General features: G+C 40.8%; 2 protein-coding genes and 1 long non-coding RNA gene across 3 annotated transcripts; all 3 read left to right on the top strand.

Moving 5' to 3' along the window:
- The first annotated feature begins 924 nt into the window (after nucleotides 1-924).
- On the top strand, nucleotides 925-3125 carry LOC145501089 (uncharacterized). The gene has a single exon (XM_081480647.1). The coding sequence runs from the start codon at nucleotides 1839-1841 to the stop codon at nucleotides 2628-2630; it is 792 nt and encodes a 263-aa protein (XP_081336773.1). The 5' UTR covers nucleotides 925-1838; the 3' UTR covers nucleotides 2631-3125.
- Nucleotides 3126-9330: 6205 nt separating this feature from the next.
- Nucleotides 9331-12109, top strand: LOC145499817 (uncharacterized). Its single transcript, XR_014050990.1, has 3 exons — nucleotides 9331-9547; nucleotides 9698-9758; nucleotides 10656-12109. It is a non-coding gene; the product is annotated as an uncharacterized LOC145499817 (long non-coding RNA).
- Nucleotides 12110-14240: 2131 nt separating this feature from the next.
- On the top strand, nucleotides 14241-16267 carry LOC145501613 (uncharacterized). The gene is made up of 2 exons (XM_081481048.1): nucleotides 14241-15101; nucleotides 15188-16267. The coding sequence occupies exons 1-2, from the start codon at nucleotides 14241-14243 to the stop codon at nucleotides 16265-16267; spliced, it is 1941 nt and encodes a 646-aa protein (XP_081337174.1).
- The last annotated feature ends 3026 nt before the right edge of the window (nucleotides 16268-19293 follow it).

Here is a 19293-nt window from a genome sequence, read left to right as displayed (position 1 = left end):
ATGATTCAGCTTTTGTGTCATTGATATTCATTTGCCCAAAAAAAAGGAATGTTTTTACAAAGTCGCTTAACTACTCATTATTGATTCTTTTATGACAGATCGCTATCGAAACTGTGCATCAGATAGCAAGCTGCAAATAGGCTCATTTTAGGCCAAGTTAATTTCAAAGGCTAAACGTTGGCGTATTCGATAATATCGGTTGATTCCCTGTTTAACGGACCGAATAGAACATCAAATTTGATTCTAAATCAGCTGAATGTCGTCTGAGGCCTGAAACAAAAGCGGGAAACAGCAACAAATTTGCCAACGTGAAGTTTCGCCTCAAATTCTGGGGAAACCTGTGAAGCCGAGTCTCAGGGTAGGAGGTAAGTACTGTTTTATGATCAAGAAAATGAAAAACAAGAAAGTTAGAATTTTCTTTAACCAACAAAGGCCTGTAATCTTATGGGGCAAAAACACATCCAGCCCAGCTGTCTCTTCTTCGTATGTCAGTTTTGACATAACGTCGTAGATTCTAGGGGAAAATGAAAAAAATATTGCTTTTAAAATGAAGGGAACATAGCAAGGCGCTTTGACTCTTATGCAAGGAAATTTTCCATATGAGTCAAATTTAAGCCTAATTTAGATGTCAATTTCAAAGATCAAGCGTTGACATAGACTGTAAAATGGTTGATGCAACTGAATTTCCCGAAGACAAACCCCAAGAAAAAGCAAGAAAATAACCAATGTAAATTTACCTGTAATTTCTGAGCAAAAATATCTTTCAAGGTAAGAGAAATGCCTTGCGAAAAAGGAAGCAGTTCAGCAAATCTGTCTCGTCTTTTCTATTAAATGTTGGTCGGGTTGTGGCAAATTTAGTCGTAAAACTACAATCCTGCCAAAAATAGCACCTTAGATGACCGGGGATATTGAATGAATGGCGGTACTCATCTAGAACGTTATCAAAACCGACTGTTTCATAAGTATTTGCTGAATAGGCCAGTTTCGATATATCGAAATTCTAACTTGGCTCCGAAGCTTTAGGGAACAAAACAAAAGAAATTAATTATTCAGTCCTCATCCTCGATGCAGGTTCATTTATTTTATTCCCGTAGCCAAGTTAGAGTTTTTATATACTAAAATTGGCCTATTATCAGATTTTTTTTCTAACTAAATGAAAAGTGAGGAACCTTAAATTTCGCAGAAACAATATCACGTAAATGGGCTTGCTGGTTAACAAAGTTTCCTTCCCAAGTGGGGAATCAATAATAAGCGTCCTACAATAAAGCCTATGAAAGGCAAAACTTCCCGGAAAGACACCCAGCGAACAGGCGACGAGCAGCAATGAGAAGGGCGAGGTGACCGAGGTGGACTTCTTTCTTATCGAAAACTAACACTTGCTCAACCATTTTTCCTTATATTGGTAAAATTTCTTATTCCCAATCTGAAATAAGGTATTATTCATCAGCACATACTTAAAGCGGTGTTCGTCAAATCAGCTGAGCAAAACTTCGTCCGTCTGTTTATGGCTATATGGGCATAAATTGTCACACAACACTGCTCTTTAATGAGCTCGTTTGTCCAAAGCGAAACATTATCATCCGGCGAGTAAAATATGTCTATGACAACTGAAATTCGTGTATATTATAATCATTTATTCTTAAATATTTACCGGAACACAGGCATATAAAAACGTAACATTATTTATTAAATTTTTACGTTTGCTTTCTCTAAACTAGCAACGGGCTATACTAATGTACTTTATTTCATTATCATTCTTGTTTTGAAATCACCTTAGCTGGGCTGGAATAAATACGGGAACGCCATTGCAGAAAGAACGTTGAATCCGGGTTAACAAGATGACTACTGATGATTCTCCAGTCTGGTTCCCAGTCTTCACCACTGAATTTCTTGTGATATCGATTATCAATGCCATCACTATCATCGCCTTTGCAAGAATCTGCCATCTACGCAAGCGCAGTACGTATCTTATAATTAACCTGACGGTGGCCGATCTACTGGTGGGTACCGTGACAGGACCACTGTTTGTGTGTCACCAAAGAAAGAAAAACATGCTGCCACGCTTTATTATTAGGCCCATTGATCTCACCTTCCCAATAGCTTCCCAGGTCAATCTTTCCTTGATATCCTTAGAGCGGCTACATGCAACACTTTTTCCTTTCAGGCATTGCTTGATCACGAAACGGCTCTACTTTAAAATTATCGTCGGTAGCTGGCTTATAATTTTCGCTATTGCCTTTGTCATGGCTAATTTATCAAAACAAGCATTTCAATACGCATGGGCATCATTTAGTGTTCTCATCCTAGTTGTCCTTACAGTTTCATATATCATTATTATCGTAAACGTTCGAAGAAGTCCTCATTCTCAACATCATGGTTCAATTCACACGGAAAGGAAACTGTCAGTAACATTATTCATAGTCACTGGAGTTTCCGTTCTCACTATTTTACCCTGGGCTGTTTCCCATTCTATGCCAGTCGATCTACAGGAAGAATTGTCCGATACGTCAGGGATTGAAATCCATCTTGTGCTAGCTGCAATCTATTTCGCGAGTTCCATTGTGAATCCTCTTGTGTATGCCATACGAATGCAGGAATTTAGAAAAGCTATAACAAACCTTGTTTGTTAAAGTACGGAGCCCACCAAAGTGAATCCTTTACAGCTTCAAACCATGCATTAAACTGTAAACCACAGAAACGTTGAACTAGACACATCACTCAGACTATCGACGCCATCAACTCTCAACTAAAGAAAAACAATTCCAGGAGAAGACGCAGCAGTAAAAACTGAGCTGAGCAAAATACCAAAATACTTTATCCATTTCTGCCTTATAGATGGAAAATGTCCAACACTGACATTTTTTGTATGTCAATAGTTCCCAGAATCTTACGTTCAAGTCACTAAGGCCCACGCACACCGAACTACAAGACTTAAACATAGATATAATACTAGCTAATTACACAAACAAGATGTAAAATAAATAAAGTTAAATACTCGAATAGTTGAATAATTCGTATAGGTCGAATGTTAGACCTTTTCTTCTGATATCTAGTGAAACGTATTCCTATGTGCCACTTGGCCATACATTCTCTGTAATAACGTTCCCATCATGGTACATACTCGGTAATTAAACAAGTAATTTTTCTAGCTTGAGAATTAAAGGTATTGATCTGAAATTTAGTCCACATCATCTGTGTATCATTAACTTTAAAATAATTATTTGAGTTTGGGATTTGAATTACTTTTAAATGAGTAATTAACATTTCTTTTTAAGTGTCTCTATGCGTAAATTGTTAAACAGTAAATAATTGCAGCATCTCTCCATGCGACACTTCGATAGCTCAATTGGTACGACGCTGGAGTGCAGTTTTTGTCCACTGTCTTGCGGTAACTGGTTCAAATACGTTACAAATAATTAATTTTCATTTTTCTTATATTTTTGCTGAGGATGAACAGCGGCTAGGTATATCGTTTACCAAGACTTCGCCGTAGTTTTCTTGCAATTTCCTTTGTTTATGACCAAAAACAAGACCTTTAAAGCTTGTAAATTTGTGTGAGTGGTGAAGGTACGCACGTGTGTAGGGACGGACAGGCGTGAAACGGAAAATGACATGACAACCAAACTTTTTTTACCTCGATGGGCTACCAAATTTTCTAAGTCTGGGCCCCGCTGTCGCGCCTTCGAGGCCCAAATGCTCCGCTATTAAACACGGAGCGATCCTATATAAAGGGGCTGAGGTGTTCAGCCTGCCAATAACAAATCCCAACGGACTACCAATGCCCCCATTTGATTGGGTCTAATTTTAGCGCGTTGCAATAAAATTTTGGAGAGCGATGGGTGTAATTTTCTGTTTTATTTTACAAGTAAGCAATGCCTTTTGAACTAAATGAACAATAGCTTTAAGAGAAGAGTTTACAAAGAAAATTGACTTTTTTAATTTCAACTTCATAATTTTGTTCCTCCATTTGCGAAAGCCTATCGTATGAATTTGCGCTTTTCACTCAAATTTATAAGATGCCGTGTCTGGTTCTTTTGATTCCAGAGTGTCTTTGCTCCTTCGAGGATTAATGCGGTTGAGAAATAAGTTTGGAAACTAAAACTCGTAAAAAAAAAAACAGGTACAAGCAGACTGCGAAGGGTATATATTATATCTACGGTAATATGGTTATTCTTCAGCCAGTTTACAAAAGAAATTCGATAAGGTGAACATTGGCTGCTGTTGTACTCTTGCGGCTAAACTTCAGCCGACCTCTTACGAACGCAACTTTTGTTTTTATTGCATTCCACCATGAGCCTTCCTTTTTCTTTCTAATGTCAATATTCTGCAGGCGAAATCTCACTTTGCATTTTTCAAGTTCTTTTGTTTCTTTGTAGTATTTTTTGTTTCCGATTTCTTTGCTCTGAATATAGAACAGTTTGAGGAATATAAACTCAGCGCTTCTGCGCCATCATTACGCTCATAAATCTGAATGATTTTAAATATCCCACCAAAATCCGTCTGTGATCACAGGCTAACCAAAATCATCTCTTACGAGATTTGTTTTTGTTCTCGGCATGCTGAGATAAGTGGAAACAGATAGCTTGTTGACTGCAGGCATCAGCTTTGTTATTTTAGTTAGCGGCGAAATTTGAATGATCCGTAAAGTAACGAAGATAATTCATCGTTTTTGTTCTTCCAAAGGCATCTTCTGAAGTGTTAATATAAGTATTTTCACCTTATTTTTATTGTTTACCGTAGATTATTCTGTGTAAATGACTCCGTTTTTTTTAACGAGCAAAACGCTATTTCTCCACGACTTCTATGTTATGCGACCGTTATTTCGGCTTTCCACCATTGCACAAAAAAGCCAACAAAGTGCTTCAAAGGTGGCGTGTCCGTGCCTTTTATAGGATCGCTCCGTGTTTAAGACAACGTAAGTGGCAATCCAAATACTCCTCTGTTAGGCATGTCAATGCTAACAATTCACTAACGTAAAAATAAAATGTTTAACAAAAGCGAGTTTTAACGACAACGAGAACCGTTTTCTTTTCAAATTCTGAACTTTCCGCTTTGTCTCGTCCCCAGGCATCTTTGCAGTCAATCGGTCGGGCCAGGCTCGAACATTAGAGAAACTATTGGGTACGAGACATTTTTCCGCTCATAATAATTATTGGCAACTGATCCACCCCTTCATCTATCCCATGACGTCATTATTAATTGTTTCATGACATATCGCTAACGAAACTACGCATAAGATAGCAAGCTGCAAATTCTGCATATAGGTTCATTTCAGACCAAATTATTTTCAAAGACTCAAAGTTAGATAATATCAGTTGATTCCCTGTTTAACGGACAGAATAAAAGACTGAATTTGATTCTAAATCAACTGAATGTCGTCTGAGGCCTGGAACAAAAGCGGGAAAAAGCAAGACATTTGCTAACGTAAAGTTTTACCTGAAATTCTCGGGAAAGTCGTCAAGTCAAGTCTCAGCATAGGAGGTAAGTAATGTTTTCGATCAAGAAAATGAAAAACATTTTTAACCAACAAATTTTTGTGTTTGTAAACACTTCTTCGTAAGTTCGGATATGATGTGGTAAATTCTAGCGGGAAAATTAGCTATAGAATACCCAGACAAATAGTACTTAAAATGACGGGAAGATATCAAGGCGCAAATTCATCAGACCCTACCCGATAAAGAAAATACACAGATATCTGTTAAAAAGTGGCAGTCATAATTCTGCTTTTGTGTCATTTATATTCATTTTCTGTTTAAAAAAGGATTATTTGAAAAAGTCACTTAACTGTACATGAACAAGCAAAACAGTTTTCCCTTAAGAGTGCCTGCCTGTAAAAATCAGACAGATTCTTAATTTCGCGGCAAGGGTCGAAAATTCGATTTCACTCATATTCTTATGGTAGATAGGCTAGGGCATGATAAAAACTACTGGTTAGTCTTTTTGGCAAAATATCCTTTTATTTCAAAGAAATATGCAAATTACCAAATTTCGTTGAAATCGTCATTTGACGCACCATTTTATTAAGCAAGTTTGAGAGCCTCGCATGCAAAACCACATCATTCTTTCGTCTTCAAAACACTCAAATATTTTTGTGCAATGTTTAAATGTGTACTCGGTTGATTTTAGGGAATGTTGCGTTGTCTTTTTGGGTGCAAAATAATTAAATTTCGAAGACATATATTTCATTCACTTCAAAGTACTTCGTAAATATAATTAATTTTCACCATGTGCGAAACCTTCAAATGGATTAAGCTTTTAGTAGTTGAATCGCAGAAGGATGCTCTACAGATTCCTGTAAAAATTTCTTTTGGCAAACGATTGTAAGCGACGCGAGAGCCTTTCAAAGTACGTCAAAAATGCAAATATTTGGCCATCCGTCGTCAAATTTCAATTTACGGGTTAGACGTATGTTTTAGCATGCGCCACATGACGTGACCTATGATAAGTTGAAATAGAGACAGAGCGGATAATTTAGAAATGCTCTAACCTTATTTGTTGTAAAAGGCAGGTCCAAAGCCGATTTGACGTGTTTCTAGTCGATCTCTCACCATAAAGCAGAAGCTTCCTTTTGTTTACACAAGGTTAACGTCCGATGTACATCGCCTACTGTCAAGCCATTATTGGTCGAATACCATGAATCTGTGACCACCTTTCTGCGCATATGAACATCACTGCATCTGAGTCAAAAACGGCTAAGTCATTTGTAGATAGTTGCTTGCTTTGCACTGCGCCAAAATATTACGTTTGATCGATTGCTGACCATTGCTGATAACCGTGTCGGCGCAGCACAATCTTACAGCCGTTATTTGTACGTCACGCAATGCTGTCACGGCATATGCTGCACATTTTGATCTATTTTGTATAGAGCACTTTCAGGATGAGTGTAACAATTTAATTATTGTTTATCTGTTTGTTCATATATATAATAATATGTGTATATTTATATAATCGTATTCTATAGTGTACGTGGCCTCGGCCCAAATCACGTTTGTTGTACGTTCTGATGTTTCAGACAACAGCTGATAAAACTAGTGCCTATACTCACTAGAATTTTAAAAAAATCACCATAAACAAATTATAAATCAATAAAGCAAGAACTAGCTGAAATAAAAATAGGAAATCACAACGTGTCTAATTCGTGAGAAAAACAGACTAAATTTAAATGAGATTTTACTGTCACGCTAGTAAAATATAGTTAATGGAGCGTGACGTACGTTCTGAATGAGCCGTTCATGGCGGCATCACTATTGAGCAGTTATATTCCAAAGGTCAACAAACTGTAAGCGTTATTGTAGCTAAACCTAAAACATTGTAGCTTTGTTATCTTCTGAACATTATAACGTACCATAGCATTGGTGCAAAGCATTAAAGCACTATTCATGTTTAAGATGTTACACGTGTTAGGGTAAGCTGTTCAGTAGTACAGCCTTTTCTACTGGCTTACAAGCAGACGAACGTCTCCATATAAAAGCTCGGAAAACTGTTCAGAGTCCATTCTGAGTTCGTCTAAGCAACGCAGCTATTACTTATTGTAAATCTATCGTTTAATTTTTGTAAACCTTCCATGGCTCGCTCTCGCCGCTCGTCGAATACTGCTCGGGTCGCTACCAGAAGTGAGGACCTATCGAAGCTATCCAGCGAGGTCCTCAAACTCCGTCTTCAATCGCTGAATTTGCCCATAACAGGCTCCAAAGTGCAACTCCTCGCCCGGCTCAAGCGGGCACCGACGGGAAAGGCCAGTCAATCTAAACGAAGACCTGGTCAGCCTCAACGCACTCGTCATACGGCGAACAAAACATCCACTCAACAGCCGTCCACTACAGCCAGTGAAATCGACGCCACTCAAGGCCGTCGTCTCAACATTCCGGAGGACAGCGCCCTCTCCGACCGCGCCTCGCTGTCTTCTATTGAGGACATGCTGCAGTCAGATACAGAGGAAGATTTCTTCCATACTAATCACTCTACCGATCAAAGAGACGCCCTCAGTCCAGCGCAGCGTTCTGCCATCGAGGACACTGTATCCCGGTCTGTACACAGCGCTCTGGACGCTGTTCGTACAAACAGCGCCTTCAGCCCAACGCCCTCCAGCCAACCTCGCAGCTTCGGGTATGGCATCTCCTTTGGGTCTGTCGAGGCCAGTGGACCGTAATATGGAGGACAAAATACTCCGGGGTGAGTACGTTGATCTTGCCTTACTCTTACCTGACAACTTGTATCAGTCTCAGGCCCCTGAAATTCAGCTCCGCTTAGACGACTCGTCCTCAGGTCCCCTGGGTTCCTCGGTCACCATGGTTAGGAAAAGAGAACCCGTTATAGACTCTTTTCAGAAGTGGCTGGAGGCCTACATGGTGTACGTGTTGGTCATTGTAACTGCCTATCCAAGACGGACCTTTGAGCTGATTAAGTACCAGCAGATAATTAGTCGCGCGGTAACTAAATTCAAGGGTCTTGCTTGGCTTTCCTACGACCAGCAATTTCGTCACCGTGCCTCTTCTAATTTGTCCCTTCATTGGGACAAAGTAGACCTGGAGTTATGGACGGTGACCTTCTCAGGCCTAGCTAAGCCCCATTGCGGTATCTGCTCGAGTCCCTATCACGCTGAAGATGTCTGTCCTTCCGCTGACCCCTACAGAAAACAGCGTCGTTCCCAGACGGTGTGCTTTGACTTCAACAAGTCCTCTGGGTACCGGCGCCGAAACTGCAGCTACCCGCACGTGTGCCGCCGCTGCTACTCAAACGGCCACACCGTCTAAGACTGCCCTCAGCAACAATCCAGTGGCCAAGCCCGGAACGCGGGAGTCCCCAGACCTAGTGAGCGAAGCAAGAAGTAAAGTGGAGGCGCAGCAAAGACGTCATCAGAAGCCATTAGTATCCTCACCTATTGACATTTATCGCTTAGATTTAGAATTAACTGATCATCCGGATCGTAATTTTGTCTTTAATTTGCTAAGTACGCTTAAAGAAGGCGCTCGTATTGGTTATTGTGGGCCGCGTTCAGCCCGGATTTCCCCCAACCTTATATCTGCGACGCAGCACCCTGATGTAGTTTCTGCCAACCTGCAAAAGGAAGTGAACTTAGGACGGGTAGCCGGCCCCTATCCCGCCCCTCCCTTGGCAAATTTCCAGTGTCATCTGGTGGGAGTTATTCCTAAAAAACACTCAAATGACTGACGAACTATCTATCACCTCTCCTACCCCACAGGGAAATAGTATAAATGACCACATTGCCAAGGATCCCTATTCCCTGAGCTATGTTCGGGTAGACGATGTAATTCATATCCTCCAGTCCCTGGGAAAGGGAGCCTTTATGGCTAAGACTGATCTTAAATCAGCCTTTCGCCAGCACGGCGGAAAAACCGCTGATTGGCTGAAAAATCCGTTGTCTTGGAGCATGCTCAAGCGCTCGCCGCTGACAATTTGCGGCTGCAAACAAGTTTCGAAAATGTCTGAACATTTTGCAAGCGGGAGCATCGAACAGCAAGAAATATTGTGGATTTTTACCCAGTTAGAACCTCTACTTGTCACAGAGTATGCGGATTAAGCAAAAGTAAGTATGTTGCAAATGTTAGCCTGGTTTTGTCGCTTTCTTTGAGTGTTATTCTTTGTGTTGTGATTTCTTTTGTGCGTTGGTGTCGTGTTAATTTTGTGCCAAGCGGAAGCACGTGCTTAGTTTATTTACAATACTCTTCTGCTGCAGATATTGGTGTACAGATGACTTAACACAATGAACACAGCATAATGGAAAGCTATATTGAAAGGTAAGCCAAGTTTTCCTTCCTTTCCTTCCGTAAATGGTTGGTTTTTGCTAGTGGCAACATTTCCTAGTTCGTGTGTGGCTTCGGAAACTTTTTGGCTCGATGAGTCTGCATTTTAAAAGTTGAAGATTTTGTTCGCTATCATTTGAATTACCCGTCATATCTTGACTTGCCTCTGGGAAGAGACCCGTCAGGTTTTTTGTCTGCCATGTTGATATAAATAAGTGACGAAAACCGTTGACACTGTACTGTAAATGAGCTTAATTTTGTAGATTTAAGGATATAAATCTTACATGCAATGTTTGGCTAAACTTCAGAATACCCGGTCACTTATTAGCATCTCATTGAATAAGAATAGCAACTATTGTTATATACCTCGTTCTTCAAAGCCCACCGACACATGTAAATAAAGTGTGCAAGAATCTGATGTGACAGATGTACACTAAGTTTTTTTGTTTCGTTGTTATTGAATGGACTAATTGCGTGGTTTTGAAAGAGTTTTTAAAAGTTATCTTGTAAAATTATTTTTTGACCTGAAGGCAGACTTTTCTTGGGTTTAATTAGTCTGATGATGATGAGGTTAATGAAATGTTTTTATTTATTTATTTTTTATTGAGTGAAACCTCAAGAAGTAACACTCCTTTTGTTGTACTTCATGATTATGTTGTACTACATGATTTAAACTTCCCAGTTACAAAGCTAGCAAAATGACTGAGGTATTCACAATATAGGTTTAAACGAGTTGCATAGTCTTTAATGCTCTACGCAGTATTTTATAATGTATGAACAGTGCAGATACTAAGTTAATGACATTTCTTCTTGCAATGTAATAAGTATTCAAAGGATGAAGCCAAAGTATAGCTTAATTTAATTTTACATTTTTCCTCTTTTTTTACACAGTTAGACCTCAGATTTTCACACTCTCCTCTCTTTCAATTACTTGACTCTCTGGCTGGAGACAGTGTGACATGGCCATGTACATCAACTTGAAGTTTTTTTCATGGATGAAATGAATGCCATCTTCCTTGGAGAGGATACTAAATGATATGTCCCCTTTCATAAAAAGATTAAGGAATAATAAAAGGGATAATTAAGGAACCAAATGCATGGAACATGTATTTCAGGATTCCCCAGTAATTAATAAAGAAAAATGTTTGAAGACAGAAAAATTATAGTTTGGTAAACAACTTGGTTGGGATTTGACTTCTTAAAAATTTGTAGATCATAATATTTTGGTGTGGTAGTTTATGCGATATTTAACAATTATTCTTTGCAATCGAGGTGAATAGTGGCTGTTATTCACTGAGATTGACAAGTTTTTAGTGTATGTACAAAGTGATCTCAACAACAGATGAAAAGGAAACCATTAAAAGATAATTTAATTGACCTCTCAATTCATGCGTTGAAAACATGCAAGCGGTATGAAGATGTGCACAATTCTTGACAGAATCTTCTAACATGGCAAGTTTAGTTAACCTGCGATAAAATGCTCGTTGATCACAATCTAGCTAAATGGTCTTTTAACACAGTTCAAATCAGCAATCTAAATGAAAAGTCTGTTTGCAAAATAATTTCATTGCTCAATCAAAGTTTTCATTTTCACTTGAAATGAAAATTGAAAATTCAAAACTTTGAAGACTTTTTTGTGTTTTCTGGTACAGTATCTTCTTGTATTCTCAGGATTTCCATTTCAGAAACACTGGCGGAACATAAGTTTTCGCCAGCCGTTTTGTTATTGTTTGGATCACGCATCATTCACTCGTTAGGGAGTGAATAATTATCAATTATTCCACGAGAGCGTGTTGGATATGAGATAATAGATAGCCAACAAGGCACGTAGCGCTGAGTTGGCTTTAATCTTCTCATATCCAACAGGCATGAGTTGAAAACTAGACTTAAATAACAATAAAAATGCTCAAAAAACCATGCATACGCTTTCCATATTTGTAGAGCATGGCATAATGGCTCATAACCCCTGATGGCTAAAACAATGAAAACTCTCAAATTGCATTATCCAATGATCCAGTTTTTTAATGATGCTCATTGCTTGTGTGTTTGTGTTGGATTTTATTTTTATTTCAGTTTAGTTTTCTATATTTGGGCGGTGTTTTTAATGAAACAATTCTAGTCGCGCTTGTTTGGTCTCTTTGTTTGGGAATGGGAGAGGTTAACTTAACAGTAGTTTTTACATGTAGTTATTTTGGAGTTGCAAATCTCTAAGTTGCATTTTAATCAGATTAACATTTTGCTGAGACATCATTTGCCTGATCTGATTAATTTACCAAAAAGTGAATTGTGGTGCCAGAAGATAACCATATCCACCTCAAGGGAGGTCAATGGAAATTCTGAGGAGTTGTGGGTGGGGGAGGGGGGGGGGGGGAGGAAGAATTCGAAACTTAAAATTTTGAAAAGGAAAGTATGAAGGTGAACCGGCATTTTCAGTGGAATGTTCAGAGGAAGGGGTTTGCTCCAAATGCATGTGTTATGATATGAGCCCTTGTTGCTTCACTGATGTTGATAGAGATTTGAATATCTTCTGTATCTGCTGTAGTCTTATTTTCTACAGTAGTGGGTTATCAGCCCTCAGCCCAACACCCAACCTAGAAAGCCAGGTGATCACAATTTGTCTGGTCCCTATCCTTCAACCTACCAGAAGTACAAGACTCCAGCTGACATAGCTCATAGGGTCTTAGATACAAAAACCATCCCTCCACAATAAGGTGGTGATCCCTTAAGATGGTTGGAAGTTGGGGGAGAGAGTAAACAAAATTTGGTGGCAGGGTCTGCAAGGGTATAGAATTTATCTGGAACACAATTATATGAAACAGAATTTTGTTGCAGTGTAGGCTACTGAACCTTCTCCTTAAAAGTATCTAGGAGAGATGGCATATGGTATTTGCTTGGAACAAGACTTAAACTTACTATTGGGGGAGGAGGGATGGTGCAGTTTTCATGTGTTTTCTCACAATGGTGCTTTTTGCAAAAAGGCATGCTTTCCAACGTGGTCAGTGTAAGACGCAGACTTTGGACTGCAGGTCAGGTGTTAAAATGCAGACTGAAGACTTTTTAAGTGTTACTGTGTGTTAACAGTAAACAGACCAACCTTATTCAAGCTAAAAGAAGTGAGAGTTAAGCGTAAATAGTTCTAGGGTTAGACTGAATATCACTCGGGTTAGCTGGGAAGGATCTAGGGGGCTTTGGCTGGTTCGGTTGAACCCCCTAGATTAAAAAAAAAAAAAGAAATAAAGCGTAACATGCTAACTTGGCCTCAGAATAAAAGAAATCCTATTTCCAATTCAAGGACCACAATTTCAAAAATTTCCAGCATGAAAGCCACTGGTCCCCCTACAGGGGACCGCCTTTTGGCAGCTCGTATCTCGAAACCCCTGCTCTGTATCCGCCCCAGGGTTAGCCTGAATATTTTCTCCAGTTAGCCTGTTTAAGGTTAGCTCTCGATAAAACACGATTCAGTTATAATAATGTCTGCAGTATGTATTTCCCCCTCACTCTGCAGTCTCCAGTGCACAGTCTGCGTTTTACACTGACTGAATTTCGATGTAACTACAAGCCTTCACATGAACGAATGTTCCCCCAGTATAAAGTGAAACAAGAACCCCTTTTGGCGGATTGCTTTTTTCGTTAACACAATGGAGATATGTTTGCAATAACGAAGCCCGCAGCTGCGGGGAAAGCTGCGTAGCCAAGGAACAAGAATCGTAGTAAGTGCGAAGTAGCATAAGCCATAATATCAAACACAGGCTAACATAAACAAAGAGCAATTTATTTTATCCTTCAAGCTGTATTACATATACAATACAACTTTCTACAATGCCATACTAAACCTCTATAAGCTTACTACAAGTTCTCAGCTCATGGCAGTACATGGCATCCACTGAAGCGGCAAAACAAAGCACGAATGAGTAGCACACAAGCGAAAAACACAACAACATTAGGCATTAGTGTGTACTACTTACGAATTCGTCCTCCTTTTCTTTCTTCAGGCAACGATACAAAAGTTCATGAACAAATAGCATTTAAAAATTTTCATCAGCACGAAAAAAAAGTCATATTCTATATGTTCCGTAAAATTAAACAAGCTACAAGAAATTGCGGTTCAAAACCTTAAAGAACTTGACACGACCTTAAGAAAAGGAAAAACGGTACCTCGGGTGAATTTGGAAAAGCTGAAAGTTTCCTTTCGGAAGAGCTGTCTTCATCGCCTGAGAAAACTGACAACACCGTTCCGATCCTCTCGATCACAGTCAAAACAGCAGCACGGATCATTGCCCAAAGTAGCGATGACAATGACGTGTTCGTTTTTGATTCGTCGTCCGCCATTTTGAAAATGGAAAGGCGGGAAGACGAACCGAAATCTACTGCGCATGAGCAGCAGTTTTTCCGCCGTGTCCCTTTCGCCTTATACCAATCCACCCCGAAGACTGGAACTTACTGGGTATTTTGGGGAAACCTCAATACTATGTGGACATGTACTTACCCTTCGGGCTTCGCAGTGCCCCGTTCATTTTTAATCAGCTCTCCGATGGGCTCGAGTGGAGCCTAAAACATAACTATGGTCTCCAGCGGGTCATTCACATCCTGGACGACTTCTTCATTGCTGAAAGTTCTAGATTAGCTTGTCTTGCTAGCTTCAACACTCTTTTACGGGTATTCATGTCACTTAGGGCCCCGGTAGTAGCGTCCAAGACCATAGGCCCCTCCCAAGAAATAGAATTTATGGGGATCGTTTTAGATAGCATTCGCATGGAGGCCCGCTTACCCCAGGACAAACTTTCCAGGACTTATGACTTGCTGACATCCTTTAAGAAACGCCGCTCCGTGCGCCTGGTTGAGTTACAATCACTCATTGGTACTCTCCAGTTTGCATGCAAACTGGTATTCCCCGGCAGGACCTTCCTTCAACGCGCCATTAATTTAACTAAGGGTGTCCCTAGTCGTTTTCATCACATCAGGCTTAACAGGGAGTTCTTTAGGGACCTCGATATGTGGAAAGTTTTCCTCTCCAAATGGAACGGGCGCTCCCTTTTTCTTGAGTCCACCACTACCCCTACTCCAGACCTAGAGCTCTACACTGACGCAGCGGGCTCCGTGGGGTTCGGCGGTTATTTTCAGGGAAAGTGGTTCCAAGGGCACTGGCCTCCCAATATGCTTTTGAACCGAGAGTGGGGTATAAGCATTGAGTGGCAAGAACTCTTCCCCATCGTTGTTGCCTGCGCTATATGGTACCCACTTTTCAAGGGAAAACGTCTGCAATTTTGGTGTGATAATGAGTCAGTGGTATCTATCATAAATTCGGGGCATTCAAAAGCTCCCCTTATCATGGAACTGGTCAGAAAGCTTGTTCTCCTATCCATGGAACATAATTTTTTCGTACGGGTCCGTCATGTCCCTGGGGTTTCAAATGAGATTGCTGATGCCCTCTCCCGCTTTCAGATGCAGCGTTTCTGGGCCCTCGCACCCGACGCCGACCAGATTCCTTGTACCATCCCGCCTTCACTAATGACCCTTTGACAGAGGAGGTGCTCACCTACGCTTCTTGGGGTCTTTCCAAGAACACAAATCGAGCCTACAGCTGTGGGGAAAAACGCTTTTTAGAATTCTGCCTGATGAACCGTCTCCTAGGTCCAGACGGGGATGTCCTACCGGCCTCCGAGGGTACTCTTATTTATTTTGCCTCCTATCTCGCTAGAACGGTGCGTCATAGCACAATTAAACTCTATTTAGCAGCTGTTCGCAACCTCCATATCACTGCTGGGTACAGTGACCCTCTGAAGGGCAAGCTTCTTCTCCACAAGGTTTTACGCGGTATTCTCCGCTACCAAGGCGAACAGCGTATTCGCCGTCAACCGGTTACCCCTCGGGTTCTCTCGACAATCCGTCCTGTTCTGCAATCATGGCTTAGCCCCCGGGATTTCTCCATGATCTGGGCCGCCTTCAATTTAGCCTTTTTCGCCTTCCTGCGATGCAGTGAATTTACCTACAACAGTGTTCGCAAATTTAGACCGCTTTTTTGTCTTTCTACTGATTGTATAGCCTTTCATCCAACCCTGACATGCCCGCAGCGCATTACGGTGCAGCTAAAATCTTCAAAAACAGATGTTTACAGGCGAGGGCAATCTCTCACCATCGCTCGCACTTCGTCCACCCTTTGCGCGGTGTCGGCTATGCGAAAGTACTTTCTCTTAGCACGGCCACAACAGGGTCCCTTATTTTACTTCCAGTCAGGTAATTTGCTTACTCGGGGAGCGGTTTCGCACCTTCTACGGGACAGTTCGAGGGTCGCAGGTCTTCCTTACCAGAGTCTCAAGGGCCATAGCTTCCGCATAGGTGCTGCGTCGGTTGTCGCTGCTGCCGGCTTGCCAGACTGGCTCATTAAAGTCATGGGTCGCTGGTCCTCAAACTGTTACCAGCTTTATATAAGAACTCCTCAATCTACATTAGAGTCAGTAGCTCCCAGGATGGCTAACATTGTTGAACGTTTCTCGCCGAACTAGCTTCTCACCGGCTTCCATGGCTTGGGGGGATGCATTACCTTGCATGCATCAGTGGCGGTTAAGTCTGCGCAGCGACTTCCCCCAAGCTTGTTGTTTTTTCATCGCCTTTGAACATCGCTTGCTAACCGATACGCTTGTCCGATCCAGTACGTGCTGTCTGTCATTCAGCTCGTAGTGCTGGGGAGATAAGTGAGGTTGTTTTGTCACGCTATCGCCGGAAGTCGCATGGGCTAACCAAACGCAAGGCAGTGTTCCCCCATTAACGCCATCACGAGTTGTTTGTATTTGAGTAATAGCTCTGGTTTAATCGCAAGTCGCCACGGTTATCTTACTTTCGCTAGGAACAACGACATTAATTAGTAATTACGTGAGTAAATAGACCTGGCCATGCCATTTTATTTGGCGTATTTTGTTTGCTTAGTGGCTAGGCATTGATATGTTTCTAAAAGAAAATAGAGGACTGTTGTCAATACAGTCCAAAGTTATCGTCAGCAAAATATTGTAAATAAAACACCTATTGACCGGTTACCTCCGCGGCCACCATTTGGTCGTTCCGATAAGGGTTTCATTATTGTCTTTACCCCTATTAAGCGGCCACCCAAAATTTAAAAACTTTGTTTTGGAAAGGGCGACGGCAGATAAGAGTCTGAAATTGAAGGTGCATAACGAGTGATAATTCAAACATACGTCAATCATGATTGTCCTGAATTGACTCCATGCTCACCAAGAAATTTATAACCCGATAGTGAAAAATTAAATATTCAAGGTACACCAACCTCTATTTAAGCGGCTAGCCTCATTAAGCGGTCACCACCCATTTCCCCGAGGGTAGCCCACGGTATTACATGTAAACCAAATATAATTGCACAGCGCGAAAAGACCTAGGTATAATATTAGCGTTACAGTATTACGCAGGGCATGAAGGTAGCAGTGGTCGAGTAAAAAGGGAGTTTAAGAAGCTATAACGGCGACGCTGAGGAAAACGTTGATTAAAAAATGATTTAATATTTTACCTACGAATCTCGCGATACTCTAAAGTCATTTACTTTGTTTATCACCGTCAAAGCTATCACGGAACTGAATCTAGGACACAGCGATAAATTTGAAATAGAAATTTAAAAAAATTAGCCGTTGTGGTTCACGTTTTTCAGACGACGCAGAATTTGGCCATTTCGCGTTGAGGTTTAGCAGAGGACGGCGAAGAAATGTACCAAGAATTATAACGCATATGCACAACCATTGTGCTGCTCATTAAACCGTTTGTTTAGCGACGTTGCCGTTGCCGTTGCAGTCGTAGCTTTCTTAAACTCCCTAAAGATAACAACAGGGGCAATGGTAAACTATTCATTCTTTTTATTTCTTAATTTAATTTCTTCCTACTCAACACGATTGTGCGCTCCCAGTGGTTTCAAGCCTTACGGAACCTTATGTATTAGGATAGAAATTGTCCTACCCCTACCCCCTAAAATGGGATGACAGCATTGCGTGACGAACAAGGAATCACTTCAAGCGAGGATTCGAGCCATCAAACCATGATGATGAAACCAGGAGCCATAATCGGGGACGGAGACCGTAAGTCTCGCGATTCGCGCGCACCTATGATATGAGCTATTTTTCTATTTTTAGAACAAATTGCGCCAACCTGACGTCATATATCCGCGCGGATTCACGCACATGTTGGGGGCTCTCGCGTGGATGTTATCACGTTGCGTGATCAAACGGTGAGAGTTGAGAGATTCTCTTACGTATTTTTCACAGCGATGGCAGGGAATAAGGCAGGGAATACGAACCAGGGCGCTTATATGTAGTTTTATGCTCTGAGCTAACGGAAAAGGTGGGTTTTTCAGGGTCGGAAACGAGACTTCAATCTCGCGCTGAGAATGAATAATAAGATCTGCTCACGCTAGTTGTAAGCTTACGCGTATGTTTTTGCGTTTGTTCTGACTTAAGAATATAGCAAGAAAACTCTCTACTCTGGTATCGAGTTAATTTGTGAGTTTCTCAGACAATGGTTCATCATAGCCAAAACCTGCTTTGACGGTTTCTTATTGTTTCTGTTTGTTTGGTGAGTTTGCAAAAGTTTTTGAAAGGAAAGTCTGACGCATACAATTAGCTCATTTGCATAGTGCAGCTCACGCACTTTCAAGTCCGAGTCGGTGTTTTCAATTGTCAACAAATCTTGACAAAGATATCTCCCGTTATCTTTTGTGCTGAGATGCTGTAACAAATTTCACGAACGCAAAAAAGGCTATTAACATCATGTGTGTTTCTTCAACAGAAGCATAGTGAAGTTTTACACTGCGAAAATGAAAATAGACAAGGAGTTTTGATAACTCGATCAACAAAATCGAAATCGTTATTCTAAGTTGATTAAAGAAAGCTTCATCGTAACTTTACTGATTATTTCTGCTTTGTTCACATATTTTCAGCTTAGCTTTTAATATGCTCTCAAACATTTATCAATCTTAAACATATTTAAAAACTGTAGAGTTATTGTTTGAGTTCGATGTACGCTTTCACACGAAAGTGCGGCGGAAGTACAATTTGTCATGTTTACTGACTGTACAAAACACGCATCGGCGGGCGCTCTCATTCATCGGCAAGAGAGAATTTACTGGATTTTTACACGGATGAAACTGAGCAGTATCTATGGACATAAAGTTATTGGGCCTTGATGAAACATCAAGCGTTGCTTACAATTCAAGCAATTATTTTGTTTTACTTTTCGGTCGCGATAGACTGACAAATTCCTCGCAAGCGTGTGGCAAGAGGAGCTAGGAAACTATGAAGTCCTGAAGCTCTGCTATATCTAAATATATCCAGCTAGTTTTTTGCTGTGTAATGGAAAAGCTGTTAATCTTCAACATATGTGAAATTTAAAGTGGAGTAATGTACAGCTCATGCAAAAGAAGCATCCGTCGGAACACAACTTGGTCAGCGATATATAATATATAGATTTAGGCCAGCCTAAAAGCGTAGCTCCTGGGCCGCGAGAAGGTAGAATTTTGATTTCAGTTTTGTAGCTT

Source organism: Orbicella franksi, chromosome 10 (genome assembly GCF_964199315.1).
Source record: "Orbicella franksi chromosome 10, jaOrbFran1.1, whole genome shotgun sequence".
NCBI lineage: Eukaryota > Metazoa > Cnidaria > Anthozoa > Scleractinia > Merulinidae > Orbicella > Orbicella franksi.
Note: the sequence above shows the minus strand (reverse complement) of the source record. Positions and strands in the feature narration are given on the sequence as shown.